Below are 15,377 nucleotides of genomic sequence, written 5' to 3'. Positions count from 1 at the left end.
TTCCATCTCACTACCTTTAATCTAGCTCACTTACATATCAACTAGCTCTTAGATTCCCTTGCAGCAAGGTCTGCCAGGCACTAACATGACAAATTGCCCAATTTGGCAAACTGCATAATCACCTGGGAAAGTGAGCAGATGCAGAAGACCTTAAATGACCAGCATTAATGTATTACTCTGGTATAAATACTCCAGCCCTCTTCAGACTTTTCTATTCTTGTTCAGTCGACTGCCAGCAATCATGCATCTTTTCCTGCTATTCGCCTTCCTGGGAGCAGCTGGTGAGTTCACTAACTATTCAATGATATTATTTCTTGAAACCTTTCACCTTTTTCTCAAGATGACTATTGACTCTATTCTCACTCTACTTGCAGATGCCTAGTTAAGTCAGTAATGATAGGGGGTGTCAGTCTGAGATTTTCCAATAAGCAAAGAGGTGTTCCCTACTAAGGATTGGGCGGGCAGGGGCCGTTGGACCATGGTAATGGACAGGGTAGGGATATTTGTTTTCAGTTCTCTGGAAAAGTAAGGCCAGCTAGTGTAGCTCTGGCAGAAAGTAACTGCTCTGCAGTCTTTAAAACCTTCAGAGTGCAGAGATTACAAGGTGGTAATTCAGCAAAGTAGTTCTCAGAAGAGTTGATGAATGATCCGAAGGAAGATGGATGCCCACAGGTGGATCCACATGGGGTGCTCCCACATTAACACATCCTTTAATTTGTGGGGATAGGAACATGAAGACACAGTGAGGAGTGGTCTAGAAAAGTAAACAACTAAAAAAACATATATCATATCCAATGGCGATACCTAGAGAGGCTGAGACTTAAATCTTAGATCCCTCCACTAGCCAGGAAACCAGATTTTAACGTCCCTGATGCGGCACTAGTTCTGAGGCCCTCACCATCATCTCCGTAATGACCTGCTACTCAACCCTACATAGATGGAACTTCTTCCAGGCTGTCCTCTTTGAGACCATGGTGCCTGCCAGAGGCCATGCTTGAGGCTGAGAAGATGGCATCACCATATAGGATATTAAAGGCCTCCTGTGGAACCTCATATGGTTGGCAAGATCAATACCTTGAACAGAGCAATGCATGTAGTTGTATGCTTGGGTTTACTTGCAAGTTGAAGGATGGACATTTAAATCTAGAACTCACTGTGGGGTCCCCTTGATTTGTAGCAAAAGGGCCTTTTTATGGAACATGCTGGTGTACACTAGTGGTGTGTTGCAAAAAGCTGTTTAAAAAAGATACACATATGCCCTATGTTTCTAAGAACAGCAGGTAGCAGTATTTGTTTAAAGCAACTGTAGCCTAATATTGACTAAATACAGCTATATGTAGTTTTGCTATTCTTTACTCAATATGTATGTACCTTTAAAATATATAAATCTTCAAGGTACAAATAGATATAATTACCTGTATATACTTACTGTTACTCTATTTTGCCATTTAATAACTTTGCTATGATACTATTGTGGCACAGTATTTTTCCCCAATCTTTCAGTATAACACCGAGGAAGCATGATTTGACTAGAGGGTGTTCTGTTTGTGTTTTCGGGTGGTAATAACAATGGTGAGTTCCATTAGAGGGCACAGCAGTTCGAAATGGTGGGAGTTTCCAGTTATGATAGTACAGTTTCCTTTTTCTGTATAAGGAATATCATTGAATAAAGCAAGGAACATAAGGGGAAACCAAGTGGAACAGTATGTGAAAAAACCAAAAAATATATTTTGGGATTAGGAATATGAAATTGGTTGCCTGTGTGCATGAATTCTTTTTCTTGAGTGACCAACCCTACATTCTCTCTGCCTTTGTTTCCAGTTGCCTTTCCAGTGGATGATGATGACAAAATCGTCGGAGGGTACACCTGCCCTCAAAGCTCTGTCCCCTACCAGGCATCCCTGAACTCTGGCTACCACTTCTGCGGCGGGTCTGTGATTAACAATGAATGGGTGGTCTCCGCCGCTCACTGCTACCAATCGTAAGTCATCTGGCCACTTAAACAAATTGGGTGTAAATTATGTTTATTTTTCAAAGGCTTCTGCTGTCACCAGTCCGCAACATCTGCATAACATTAGATACTGTCGAGCACATGATAAGGCCGGTGTACGTCTTTTCCAGAATCAAAAGTTTTTAAAATGAAAAAAGGCAAATTGATTCCCCCTCTTAGTCCAGTTTGTACACTATTGAGTCAAAAATGCCCTACTAAACTCGTGTGCTTTCAGTACATTTTCATTATATTGGGTTGCAAATTGGGCAAGTTACATTAAAGCAAAACAATGTGATTACTCCATCATAGTTAAAATTAATGCTCGCTACATTTATACCTCAATCCACCATTTGAGTTTTTAGATGGCAATATCCACACTCATTTAGATCACACTAAGGAGGAGGTTCGGAGGTGAACTTTTCTTGTGTAGCTGCATGATTGCTGTTTTGGCAAACAAGCCAAAGAGCTGCATACATCATTTCTCCCTCTAAAGATTTATTTGAGAGGAAAATGTGATATAGCACTTTTGGGCTACATAGGAATGGTGTGGAAATTCACTCCCTCACATGGGCAAGCAAAAAGAATGTTGAATCATGATTATCTTTGGTCGGCCTTGTATGAACCTTGGTGATCTTAGGGCTCTACATGATGATGTGTTCTCCTGCATTCTCTTCTTCTCACCCACCCCTCAACTATTCTTATAATGGCCAATGATAAGAAAGAATTAGGGACTGTGTACTGTGTACTTTTAATACAAACACAATTTATTAGAGTTTACAATTTTTATGTGGAAGCCGCATCCCATCAAGTTTGCGAAGGACATTTTAAGCAGTTGGATCTTACTCAAGAGGGACAGTTAGTGAACAACATGAGTTGTTGTAGCTTTTAGACAGTCTTCTGACTTGAGAGGGGCATCTAATAAAGTTCTGCAGGGCTGCAGGCTTTTTAAACACTTCACATTATTTTTGCTGACTGGAAAGGGAACTCCAGTAATTTATTTAGGTAACTGCAGCTATGTGAAAGGCCAGGTTGATTTGTTTGTCAATACTATTTATCCTTTGTGGCAAACACAGGAGAGATGGACATTAACCATTCAGATGCCAGGGTGCCAATGTACGCCTTGACAGACGTTTTCCTGAATTTTTGCAAAGACCGTGAGGAAACATGTCAGGGGCACTTTTCTTTATATATATACACACACACACACACTCACTGTTTGGCAGTATTGACAACACTATCTGCGACATGTAGACATGTCATAATGGCATGGAGGGGTTAGAGGATGGTTCTGATACCATGCTCCATTATTCGTGGCAAGGCAGTCTGGCACCTATGTACTGTGCTACCGCAACCTGGCACATGCATTTTGCTATAAGCCTTAGGCAAATGCTAATAACTAGTTTGGCACCACTCTTCAAATCTCCTGTGAAGAGATTTCCTCATTTTTCATAACCTTGCATATAGAAGGGCCAGATCATGTAGCTTGCATCAGTGCCAGTCCCTTTTTGCATCACCCTTTCCAGATGTCAAAGGCAAGAGTGTCAACCTCACTCAATAACATTACAGACACATTTTGCAGGTCTTGGTTTCATACATCCAAGTAACTGGAATCAAGTGTATTAATCTAATTAGTTCATTGGATATAAAATTCCAAGACTGGAATCATTGTCTATGGTGGCATCTTATCAAAGGTGTCAATGAGGTGTAGGTTGTGCACTGCTCAAATTGATCTGTATTGTCTCGTAGACCATGCTCCTGGGAATCACTCCCCCTCATGAGTGTACGTAAACACTGAGGTAGCAGTCCCAAGTTCCCTTAGGGTGTGTCCCTGGGCACAGGTGGAGGGTGCTGTGTGTCCAGCTAGGTTTATCCAAAGTATAAATTCCCTCTTTGATCTTGTTCGCTGCAAATGTATTTATTCACATCTTTTTCATCCAAGAATTTGTGAATTGGGGTGGTGTGGAGTGCAAAAAAACGATGGATTTGGGCCCAGATCTCTGTACTAGGGTGAATGTATGACATTGTTCTGCATTCTGTCCATCAACTGTGGTTTTTGTAAAAGTCAACAATAATCACACCCATCACTGTGTGCAAATCATTGTTCCGTGCCAGGAGTCCGATAGGTGTATGCTGGAGATTCAAACCATTCCTATTCAAGGGCATTTCTGAGTTTATAGATAACATAAAACTTCAACCCGTTCATTTAAACCATGGACTTCAATGTGTTCAAGTGATACATCCAACAATTCTCTCTTTTACCATAGGTTGCTTTTGTGGTCAACTCCTTCCACCCTCTCTACAATTTCCAACACGCAAGATTTGAGTTGGCTTATTTGAGGTTGTGCCTCTATGAAGTGGGTAGCAACCGTAGACTTCAATGCTTTAGTTTGTATGTTACTCTTGTGTTCATTGAGTCTGGTTTTCAGTTTGTGTTCAGTTTGGCCTACACATGCATTCCCACAGGGACACTTAAGCATGTAGATGATGTTGGTTGTGTCGCACGTGGCGTTAACTTTTAATGGAATTTTTTGTCCTTATCAAAGGCTGCATGCCCACAATTTATCTCTAACACTCCAAAGCTATTCATATATTTTTAAAGACTAATGAGTGTTTTCCTAGGCTATCTAATTTATATATCAAAGATGTATTGATTAACTTTAATCTTCCCCTTACAGCCGCATCCAGGTCAGACTGGGTGAACACAACATTGAGGTTATTGAAGGGGGTGAACTGTTCATCAATTCTGCCAAAGTCATCAGGCACCCAAAGTACAACTCCAGGACCATCGACAATGACATCATGCTGATCAAGCTCGATTCACCCGCCACCTTCAGCGCACGCATCCAGGCGATCCCGCTGCCAACCAGTTGCGCTCCAGCTGGAACCGACTGTTTGATCTCAGGATGGGGCAACACCCTCAGCAGTGGCAGTGAGTACACCATGAGTACTGAGTATCTCTTTACAAATGTTGTTATAGTTGATATTGTTTAATAGATACAATATACATCATAATCTTTTGCAACATTGCAAATCTACACCTGATATTAGCAAATACAAATATTGTGTGCCAGAAAAGGGGTGTATCTGAACAGGTAATGTTACAAAGGTGAGTGGGCAGATAATCACTAATTTCTTTCCAGTGACTGGAGTGAGGTCTGGAAAGACACAAGTGAGACAGACTGCCACACCATCTGTTGTTATGTAAGAGAACATATTCTTTATCCCACATCACGTTTTGTCCAGACTGGATCCCAGCTCCACATTTTTATTCAAATTACCTCACATACCAAAAGACTCACTTGCCTGCCCATGCACCGTTTCACGAATTACCTTGTGTCTCGAGGCCTGGTTTTTGGCTTGAGGATTACCAGTAATGGGGTCAAGCTTTGGAGCTCTAAAGCAGCCCTAGCTTGGATATTTCCTTGACCTATCTCCCCCCATACACACACTCAGTGGTATAAACCAAAGCTGAGCAGCTGGCCTGGAATAGTGGGGGTCTATAGAGAGGAGGAGGGCGGGAGAGGGGGATAGAGGTGGATCAGTGTGCATAGCCTGTCCCTATAAAGGTGGATAGGGTAAGCTGCATCCTCCTCAGCAACTGCTTCCTGTCACATGCCTGAGACTGGGCTTGATCATGCAGCACACTGTGCACAAAAAGCATTGGAGTTCACCAATCTCGTTTAATGTCTGCACATATGTGAACATGGCTTCATATTATTTGACCTCATATAAGCCTGACTCAGCGGACATTTTGAATGAGTACTATTTGCCCTCATTATTTCCAATAATTAACAATATGCATCAGATTACTAAATTGTTGTTTCTTTAATATTGGTGAACAATGCAAACAGTGTTTTATGCCCTCAGATTGTGTAACCCTACCACCATGATCTTCTGCAGGTAACTACCCAGATCTCCTCCAGTGCGTCAACGCACCAATCCTCACTGACAAACAGTGCCGCGATGCATATCCTGGTGAAATCACCGATAACATGATCTGCGTTGGATACTTGGAGGGAGGCAAAGACTCTTGCCAGGTAACCCATGCGTTTTCAAAGCAATATTCATTTTTCTGACACTATTGCAAGGTGGTTTTGACTCCCAATGTTGATGCTCCCCCCGTTTCGTTGTATGTGTTTGAAAATCTAGGGATGTTTAGGGGGATTTGTGTGTGTTTCCGCAACGGGGCTAACACAAAAGTCAGCCAGTGGTCACAAAACTGTTTATTTGTAGGTTTATTTCCACTCTGAATAGACTGCAACCTTAGAACTATTACATTTTTATTTTGGGATAGAAGAGGTACCACCTGATTATGATTAGGGATGTGGGTCCTCTTACTGGAGGGGGGTATGTTTTAAATAACACGGGCAGAATCCGTGAAGTCCCAGAACTCTTCCTAGTTCACCACAATTATAATCGCTTAATTTCTACAGGTGGTTTAGCTGCTCAAAATGGACAGGACTGGAGGCTGCGGGGATTTCTGAATTTCTGCTATGAGAGGGACTGAGGGTAAACACAGAGGGGTATATTTACTAGGGAATAGCACTACCAGAATGCCACTTTTAGCGATGTTCTGATGGCACTGTGCCTTTCTCCATATTTACAAAGCGGTGCTAACCCACTTTGAGTGGCTCAACCTCGCCTTGTAGATAGGGCCCGTTCACACGCATCACTTTGCGTGAATGGAGCTTGCAATGGGTGTTGCTGTGGGCATTCCAGGGCAACAACCGTTGCATTTAAACCTGAGGCAGCGTCAAAAACGAATGAAATGCAATTTTAGGAGTTAAAATTGCCCAATGTGATAAATACTTTTATTCATCCTCCTTTTTGCTTTTTCTATGCCTGATGCATTCTGTAGCACACACAGAGAGCAAAACGCCATTAACGATTGTTTATGTGCAAGAAGGTGTCCCTTTCTGCACATAAACAATCATTAAATTATGATGATTTGCTATTTCTATGTGTGCTGCAGAATGCAGCACACATAGAATAAAAAAAATCACCATTTTTGATTGTTTATAGGCAGGAAGGGACACCTTCCTGCACCTAAACAATCATTCCCTGCATCACAGGCACCCTTGTACTATGGTGAAATGATACCTGCGTTGGCGCTAGGCAGCTAATATTAGTGCCAGTGCTAGGGAAAACACAGGGACATGCTGTGAATATGGCACATTTTTGTGTTTTGGAAATTTCTGAGCACGTGCAGCCAAATTTGACACCGCTCCGCACTCTGACATTTAAATATACCCCACTGTCTGCAGCTCCACCACATCATCTCCTTTTCCCATTCCATAGAATTCTGTTTGAAGACTTTTAGATCAGTGAAAGGAGAAGAGAAGGCGTGTGGTACCACTATCATAAACCATTAAGTGGCAGTCACTTTTGGCCCTACATACTGTAAGGACATTCTTGCTGGAGCACAGGATCTCTTTAGCAAACTTTTTTAAAATAAATGATTGAAGCTGCAAGCAACCATGCTTTCAACTTCCCATAAATATATCATTTAGCAGTTTCTAGAAATAGGACAAATACACCAGTCTACACTATTGGCCAGGACTGTTATGTATTGAGCAGCAACATTGTTGATCCCAATCTGGAATTTACGCATAGGATAAATATAGTACAGGAGGCTTGGAGCTGCCCATTCCAAGATGGTGGGTGGAGGAAACTGTAAAACACATACCATTAATGTAGAACTGATGACTGGAAACCAATGTGGCCTCCATTTTTTTATACACTGTGGTGCATGCATTAGTGTGCTCAGAAATGTATCGTCCTAATTGTGTGATTGAATTCGAAGCAGGATACATCCAGTAAAATGTTTTAATCTGGCATATATATTGTAGATTTAATAAAGTTTTTTTGACCAATACTTCCATAAACCAAAGGCACATATTTTTTTAATCGGATCGAGAGCTAGTAATAGGCGGCAGATAAAACAGTTCCCTGGAAGAAAAACATCATGTTACCCAAAGAAAAGGCAATAGTGGTCAGATACTAAGGATGACAACCAAGCACTCAGCCTTCTGGTAGCAGTTAAAACAGCTTCCATCTCATTAATAATTTATCAGGCAAGGGTGAGCTGGGGAGACGATAGGTGGGGTTCAGCACATTGATTTCTGTGCTCATAAATAAAGTGCATTTGTTTTTTTATCTAGGGTGATAAAGGTTCTGGGCAATGGGTCACCACACAACTTGAATTCCAAGTGCTGTGATATGTTTTTAAAAATACTCTATTCTGTAACTTGTAATCTATAACCAATGTGACTTAAAAAAGACTCCACTCTGTAACCAATTTAATTCAACAGTGACTTTGAAAATGTTTGACCTCAAATGTTTGTAAAGTGCTCTGATGCCCTTGGGTCTTGTCAGCACTTTAAAAAACTCTAAATAAATTAAATTAAATAAGAGATGATCACAAGTGATTCGATGCAGAGTATTTTGAACCTGCTTTATTTAAATCCAGGTTGTATGATCTTCAGAAGATCCTCCTCAAATATGTTATTGAATTTGAAAAAAACAGCGTGGGAAGAAAGACAAACAAGAGATGACCAAACTGCAGTAACAAAGTATCTGGAGGCCAGGACCCGTGTTATGTATACAGCGCACTGTCCTGGTATCCATCGCAGTGCGCGTTTAACTGGGTGCGCTGCGAGCCATCCTGGTCAGTGCACCATATTAGAGTTAATGCGCTGCCCTCAGTGCAGCAACAAACCGCGAGCCTGTCCTCTGAGCAGCGCATTAGTGAACCGTGGAGCGGCTATTTGATGCAGCCCGTCCATCATACACTTTGTAGTTGGCTACACAGCCTGATTTTTGGAGGGGGACTAAGTTCTCCCTGCAGGAGGGGGCAGCCAGTGACTGCATCTACCTCCATGAAGATTTCTGGGAAGGGTCCATAGGACTCCCTGTGCCCTAAATGTAGCCTTCAGGGGTGCACAGACACATTATGTCTCATTACTAGAAGTATTTATGTTTGTGAATATTTTATGAGTTTCCACATACTCCAAGTTTTACAGTGAGTACAAGTGAGTATTGCATTAGAGCATGGACCTTGGGCTATTCAACTTCCCTGGTCATTAGGGTCTGTTCTGTAAGGATCCTTGCTACCACATTGTTGATTACTCCATTTGTAGTACAGACTAGTATGATCGGTTGATGATCAACATATCCAGTACTGTGTAGTAATACATATTTCTCTCCATCAGGGTGACTCCGGTGGCCCAGTGGTCTGCAACGGCGAGCTCCAGGGCGTTGTCTCCTGGGGATACGGCTGTGCACAGAGGAACTACCCTGGAGTCTACGCCAAGGTCTGCAACTACAACCAATGGATTGAAGAGACCATGGCTGCTAACTAAATTTAAGTGACTCTGAGATATCTCACTTAGAATATCAATACTGTCAATGAACCATAAGATTGAATTAAAACACATTAACTCTTACTTTTGTGTCTGCTGTCTTCTCTATTAGCGTTTTTTGTGTTGTTATGATTAGACCATGGAGGACTGGGATTTCAACTTCTAAGCCATAGTGAACTGGAATTTGACTAAGATAACTGCACACATTGAGGGACATTCTTGCAGTTGAGCAGAGTTCCTACTGGCTGCAGATTTCCTTGATCCCACATATCAATACAAGATTAAATATTGTTTTTGAAAAAAAATACAGCTGCTCCACCTGTAGCCCAACCATGCCAATGAGGGTATGCACTGCATTGGTTTGTAATGTAAAACTGTAACTCACCCTGACTATATCACTGAGGCAGTACTCCATCCCATATGTCAAGGACACACTGTGAGGGAAATGGTAGACAGAGATGGTACCTCATTATAGTTATTACATTGTGCCAGTGATGGAAATCAAGGGCAGTTAAACTTATAATTTCAGGTGTCTGCTGTAGCAAGACCTGCAAGAAACAAATGGAGGAGGGGGCACTGTATAACTGATGTAATCTGTAAAAATCTGGATGTGGTCTCCAAATGAGAATCCAGTCTGCCGTTTCTTAGGTTCTGGCAAGACTACTTCTCATTCGATTTGGTAAATCAGTTCAACAATCATGGAGCTTTTGAACTCCACATTTTCAGCAGATCCTCCAGTCGAGCGCATGTAGACCTTACAGAGTGGTACCACTGCAACGCTTGTATTCTACAGAATTTCCTTCTCATACCAACTCTGGATTCCAGAAGACATCAATTTGACAAAGAAATTGTAAGGTACTCCTAGAAAACCAATGTTATTAACCCTCATGGTATCCTCCACAATCGCTATCTGGGTTTCTCTATCAATCAACACAGGTTATGCTCTGTTCTTGAAAACACTCAGATCTTCCTTAGCCTTTTCCTACTCACAGACTGTATTTTCCACACAGGAGATCTGTGCTATCGCCTCTTGTGGTTCCCCCTCAGTTTGGATCAATCTTTAGTCTAACCGGAACTACAGATAGTCCATCAAAGTTACCTTCCAGTCTATGTTGGCAATTGTGTTTTTTCAGATTCTTGAATGCTACTACAATAAGTGATTCATTAACCAAGCTCTTTCCTTCCTGCTCTCAAGTTTTTAAACTTGCTGCACGCTGCTGCTATCCGTGAATCGAGACGGAACCAGTGTCTCTTCCTAGGTCACCAGATTGAATCGAGATCAACCTCGTTAGAACGGCGTACCCGCCTACTAACCTCTTAAAGACACTGGAAGGATCTGAATACATTTTCTCATGGCAGTTCATATGTTCCTTCCACCACCGTGTCTAAACGTCTCATCAGGCCGTGATACACTCTTATTGAGGACTACATATATTTAGTGGCCAAACCGCCTTTCATACACCCAAAATCGCAGGGGTTTGCCACATTGGGCCCCCTCCTACCAAGAATTGTGACGTGGACCGGTTGGTCCTCATTGACCCCCTGGCCAGGTTGGAATTATCACCGGCCTCGCGACACCGCAATGTTTTTCTGTACCGCCACACGGCCCTGAAGAAGTCCCGGTTTACTTCCCTTATGTGACGAAACATGTGTTGGCTTGTTGTATTTCATTGTTGCATGATTAAATAAATTTGAATAAAATACTGGAGTCGACCACAGATATTCGTACAATACGAGACATTTCAACAGTTGTCATAACCTTATTACGTGTGCCCAGGACTGTGTTTTCATTATTGGTGTGGGTTTTTGACACACACATTTACAGGGGTTACAGGGTATTTTCCCCAACCTGCAGCACCGTGCACACTCAGAGCATAGTAGACATAACGCGAACTAGTCTGAGCGCCATTCCTTCTGTCTTTACTAAAGACCCAACACCGATATAGTGCTATCTGGAACAAAAGCCTTTCAAATTACCCCATTTGCCACTTCGAGTTCTCCTTGTGTAGCATAAAGGCCATCTTTTATGAGAAGCCGTCCCCCATCGAATATTAAAATTATTGGTTAATGCCATCCATTGTGAGAAATGAAGTCATCCAACATGCGGTAGACAGGTTTTGTTGGTCCCATACTCCGTCTGTTCATCTTATACCTTCCTTGCACCATTTCACAACAATAGAGCCCCACTCATGGCCCACTATGGTAGCTGACATCCATTCAAACTTGGCTTATTGTGCACACCACTCATCTGATGTTTTAAGTGCTAGTGTATGCTATATTAAGGTCTGCTGCTCAGGCATGCACTATGTTGTTTCTGGATTCCACAGGGGGGAGCTCAACAGCCACCTTCATGTCAGCCACATGGTTCTGGCACTCATGCAGTCATGGGACACCACAGACCTACAGAGGACCACAGCATCCCTAGAGACCTTAAAATACCTGCCTCTTTGTCTACAGTCCCCAGAATGGAACACCCCATAATAGGTCAATGATGGAACTCCGTGACCACTTTTTCTCCATAGCACAGCCAAGTCCATCCCCTCACACTTCATTTAAGAAAAATAGGAGCTTGAAGCATTCCATATTTTGATGTTCACATTTTCAGCCACGTTGAAGAATTTGTGGTATATCATCGTCCATGCTAAAGAAAAAAAAGGAAATATAGAGCGTGAAATTTATAAAAACAAATAATAGATTTTTATTTCATGACTTATTGCTCACTGTTTTCATGCATACAGTAAAGTAAAAAGAGGCTTTACATCCTCCAGATGAGCGGCACTGATTACCTAAGATGCATTAGTATGGCACTTGATTCTAGATGTTTCCATGCAAGATTTCTGAGAATAGTGCCAAAATACATTTAAAAAGAGTTGAGGAGGTTAAATAGCTGAAGTGGATTGTGATATATAACACACACACACTGACTCACAGTCAACCCCCCACCACACAAACACACCTCTTCATCTCAGCCTACAGGTACTATGCAATTTGCACTTTCTAATGTTTATTTAAGGTCATTTTAATTTCACTAGTACCTAATACAGTACTTGATGCCCACATGAAAATGAACTTGAAGGCATGCCATGGAGTGACATAACATGGCCTCCTATAGTACAACGATTTGAGCCAACATAGAGATAGGTAAATCCCCGGTAACAGATATGCACTTTTCCTAAAATGGAGTTATGAATTCAAGTGAGATCCTTCATTAGTAGAGCCAGGGCGGCAACAGTCAATAGTGCAAAAACGGAAAATGGGTTGGCACCCCTCTGGTGGGGTCATAATAGACTGCCATACTTGGGGTGCAATGGGCTCCTCAAAGCATTGGTCGCCTGGTACCACTGGAGATGTCTCTTTAGTGTTAGCTATGTTTTTGGGGGCCTAGAACATCTGGTTCACCCCTTTACCGAACGATATGATACTGTAGTCAGAGTGGTTTGCTCGAATTTGAGGAATTAGGGGAGTAAATATTGAGCTAAAATGGCCTGTTCTTGTCACATTTCCGATTTCAAAGAGTGAAAAAAAATATTTTAATAATGAATGTTTTTATAATATTCCTGATTGGATGTTTAAAAACATCTTTTTGTATCTTAAGGATTCAGAGAATGATCAGACGGTTCTATTCCCAAGGCAGGATATCTGTTGTATCTCTGCGAAGACTGCAGCAATTCATGACGTAGTCCATCTCTCTTCTGCTTGATAGACATAATGGTTTGCAGCAATGTGTACATACATCACTCCGAATCATGACATCTCTAAGAGTGTCAATTAAACCTGTGTACTTTAACTTAGTGGTGGCAGATCAGTGACATGAGGATTCACTGATCACCAATTTATCAAGGATACTTTGTGATCGCACAACTACAGGACATGTTCTTTGTCTACTTTATCAATCACATCAGGGGTTTAAAGCTGAAGCACCAGACACAAGGATTCCTCAATCAATTTAGATAAAACCAATCTCAAATCAATGTAAAATCTATAAACATTTATTTTTAAGCAAGCAATGCAATCCAACCGGTACACAGACAAAATTTCGATTTTTAAATATCGATATACAAAAATATCGAAGTTTAAATATCGATGGGACAAAATATCGAAGGTAAGTAATATCGACAGTCTTAATATCGATATTAGTATGATATCAGTAATATTCAAGTTTTAAATATCGATGTCAATAATATCGAAATAAATAACTTCGATGTTACTAATATCAATGTTTAAATAAGTTTAATGTATATTATATTGTATTTATTATGTTTTATTATTTATTTTTAATGTAATTTAATTAAATATTGTCTTTTACTTCTGTAGCGGGTTGTGGGTTTATAGGGGAATAGGGTGGGAAGTAATTTAATTATGTTAAATTAATTATTAATTAGTAGGAAATATTAATTAATTAATTGAGAAATAATTTTTAATTAGTTTTAATTAATTGATTAATTGATAAATATGTTCTGTAGTGGGTTATGGGTTTATAGGGGAATAGGGTGGGAAGTAATTTAATAATAATTAATTAATTAATATATGTTCGTACATATTTTATTTAATAATTAATTGGTAATTAATTTATATTAATTAGTTAATTAATTAATATAATTTTATACATATTTATAATTATTAATTAGTTGGTAATTAATTAATATTAAATATTTAATTACATTAATTATAGTAATTTTTTATATATAAATTTTTGTTATTCTTAATTAATTATTTGGGAAAAATAATATTAATTATTAAATTAAATTAATTACAGCTAATGTGCTAATATATTTACTTTATTGTTATTGTTAATTAATAATTAATTGGCAATTAAATAATATTCATTAATTTTGGGTAAAGGACTATTTTTAGGGTTCAGGGTCAGTTTTCAGTTTTTGGGTAAAGGGGTATTTTTAGGGTTCAGGGTCAGTTTTCAGTTCATGGGTAAAGGGGTATTTTTAGGGTTCAGGGTCAGTTTTCAGTTCATGGGTAAAGGGGTATTTTTAGGGTTCAGGGTCAGTTTTCAGTTTTTGGGTAAAGGGGTATTTTTAGGGTTGAGGGTCAGTTTTCAGTTTTTGGGTAAAGGGGTATTTTTAGGGTTCAGGGTCAGTTTTCAGTTTTTGGGTAAAGGGGTATTTTTAGGGTTCAGGGTCAGTTTTGGGTTTTTGGGGTACAGGGATATTTTTTGTGTTCAGGGTCAGTTTTGGGTTTTTGGGATACAGGTGTACAGGGCAAAAACAAAAAAATATTAAAATAAATCAATCAAATAACATTTAAAAAAAATAACATTAAATTATTAAGTGTTTTATTTATTTTAAATGTATATGTATTACTTTTAATTTTGTTTTAATATTTTTATTTAATGTTTGTAAAATTATATGTATTTTAAAATTATTTTTACATTATTATTAATACATTTAAAAGAACTATATTTTTAATTCCGATATTTTTGTACTACGATATTATTTTTTCGATATTTTTGTACTTACCTTTATGAGGATAGGATTCCGATATTTTTGATGTCGATATTTTTGTTCCAATATTTTTGTAGTTCGATATTCTGTCTGTCGATATTATGTCAGACATTCAATGCAACCAAAGATAGGGAAGGACAAAATGATCACAGGTTTTCAAGGCTAGTAATTTCATGGAAATAGTGACAGACAACCTGATTCAAGAAATATATTTTATTTTGTATCTCTTATTTTTTTTATATTTTAAGACATCGATTGCAAAATTTAAAATCAACTTTAATGTTGATTTGGAAATCCTGAGGCCCCTCATCATCAACTTCATCACCTCGCATTGCTATCATGTCAGAATAATATTAGAGTTGCTATGGATTCAGAATATTGTCCCCATTGACCAGGACACCTTGGGGCCAATCATAATGCTGAGTTTGTGTAGTTTTTTAATATGCCCATATCTTCACTATTCCGGATTCCATACAATCGCATGGCCCGTTAATAGCTAAATTAAACAAATGTTTGAGCAATGGAACAGTTTGATCTTGTGCCTCATTGGGAGCTATGACATAATAAAGA

At 39.7% G+C, this 15,377-nt stretch overlaps 1 protein-coding gene across 1 annotated transcript; it reads left to right on the top strand.

The window, feature by feature from the left end:
* The first annotated feature begins 143 nt into the window (after window positions 1-143).
* Window positions 144-9,435, top strand: LOC147700612 (trypsin-like). Its single transcript, XM_086929710.1, has 5 exons — window positions 144-281; window positions 1,822-1,981; window positions 4,666-4,919; window positions 5,891-6,027; window positions 9,202-9,435. The coding sequence occupies exons 1-5, from the start codon at window positions 155-157 to the stop codon at window positions 9,349-9,351; spliced, it is 828 nt and encodes a 275-aa protein (XP_086785836.1). The 5' UTR covers window positions 144-154; the 3' UTR covers window positions 9,352-9,435.
* Window positions 9,436-15,377: the final 5,942 nt, after the last annotated feature.

The sequence above is a fragment of the Lissotriton vulgaris genome, chromosome 7 (genome assembly GCF_964263255.1).
Source record: "Lissotriton vulgaris chromosome 7, aLisVul1.2, whole genome shotgun sequence".
Taxonomy (NCBI): Eukaryota; Metazoa; Chordata; class Amphibia; order Caudata; family Salamandridae; genus Lissotriton; species Lissotriton vulgaris.
Note: the sequence above shows the minus strand (reverse complement) of the source record. Positions and strands in the feature narration are given on the sequence as shown.

Excerpts from the sequence above, each read along its gene's own strand:
- LOC147700612 (XM_086929710.1), top strand. The coding sequence starts at position 155 with ATGACCAGCATTAATGTATTACTCTGGTATAAATACTCCAGCCCTCTT. Across the intron at positions 1,982-4,665 it reads GCCGCTCACTGCTACCAATC|CCGCATCCAGGTCAGACTGG; the intron begins GTAAGTCATCTG and ends TTCCCCTTACAG. Across the intron at positions 6,028-9,201 it reads GAGGCAAAGACTCTTGCCAG|GGTGACTCCGGTGGCCCAGT; the intron begins GTAACCCATGCG and ends TCTCTCCATCAG.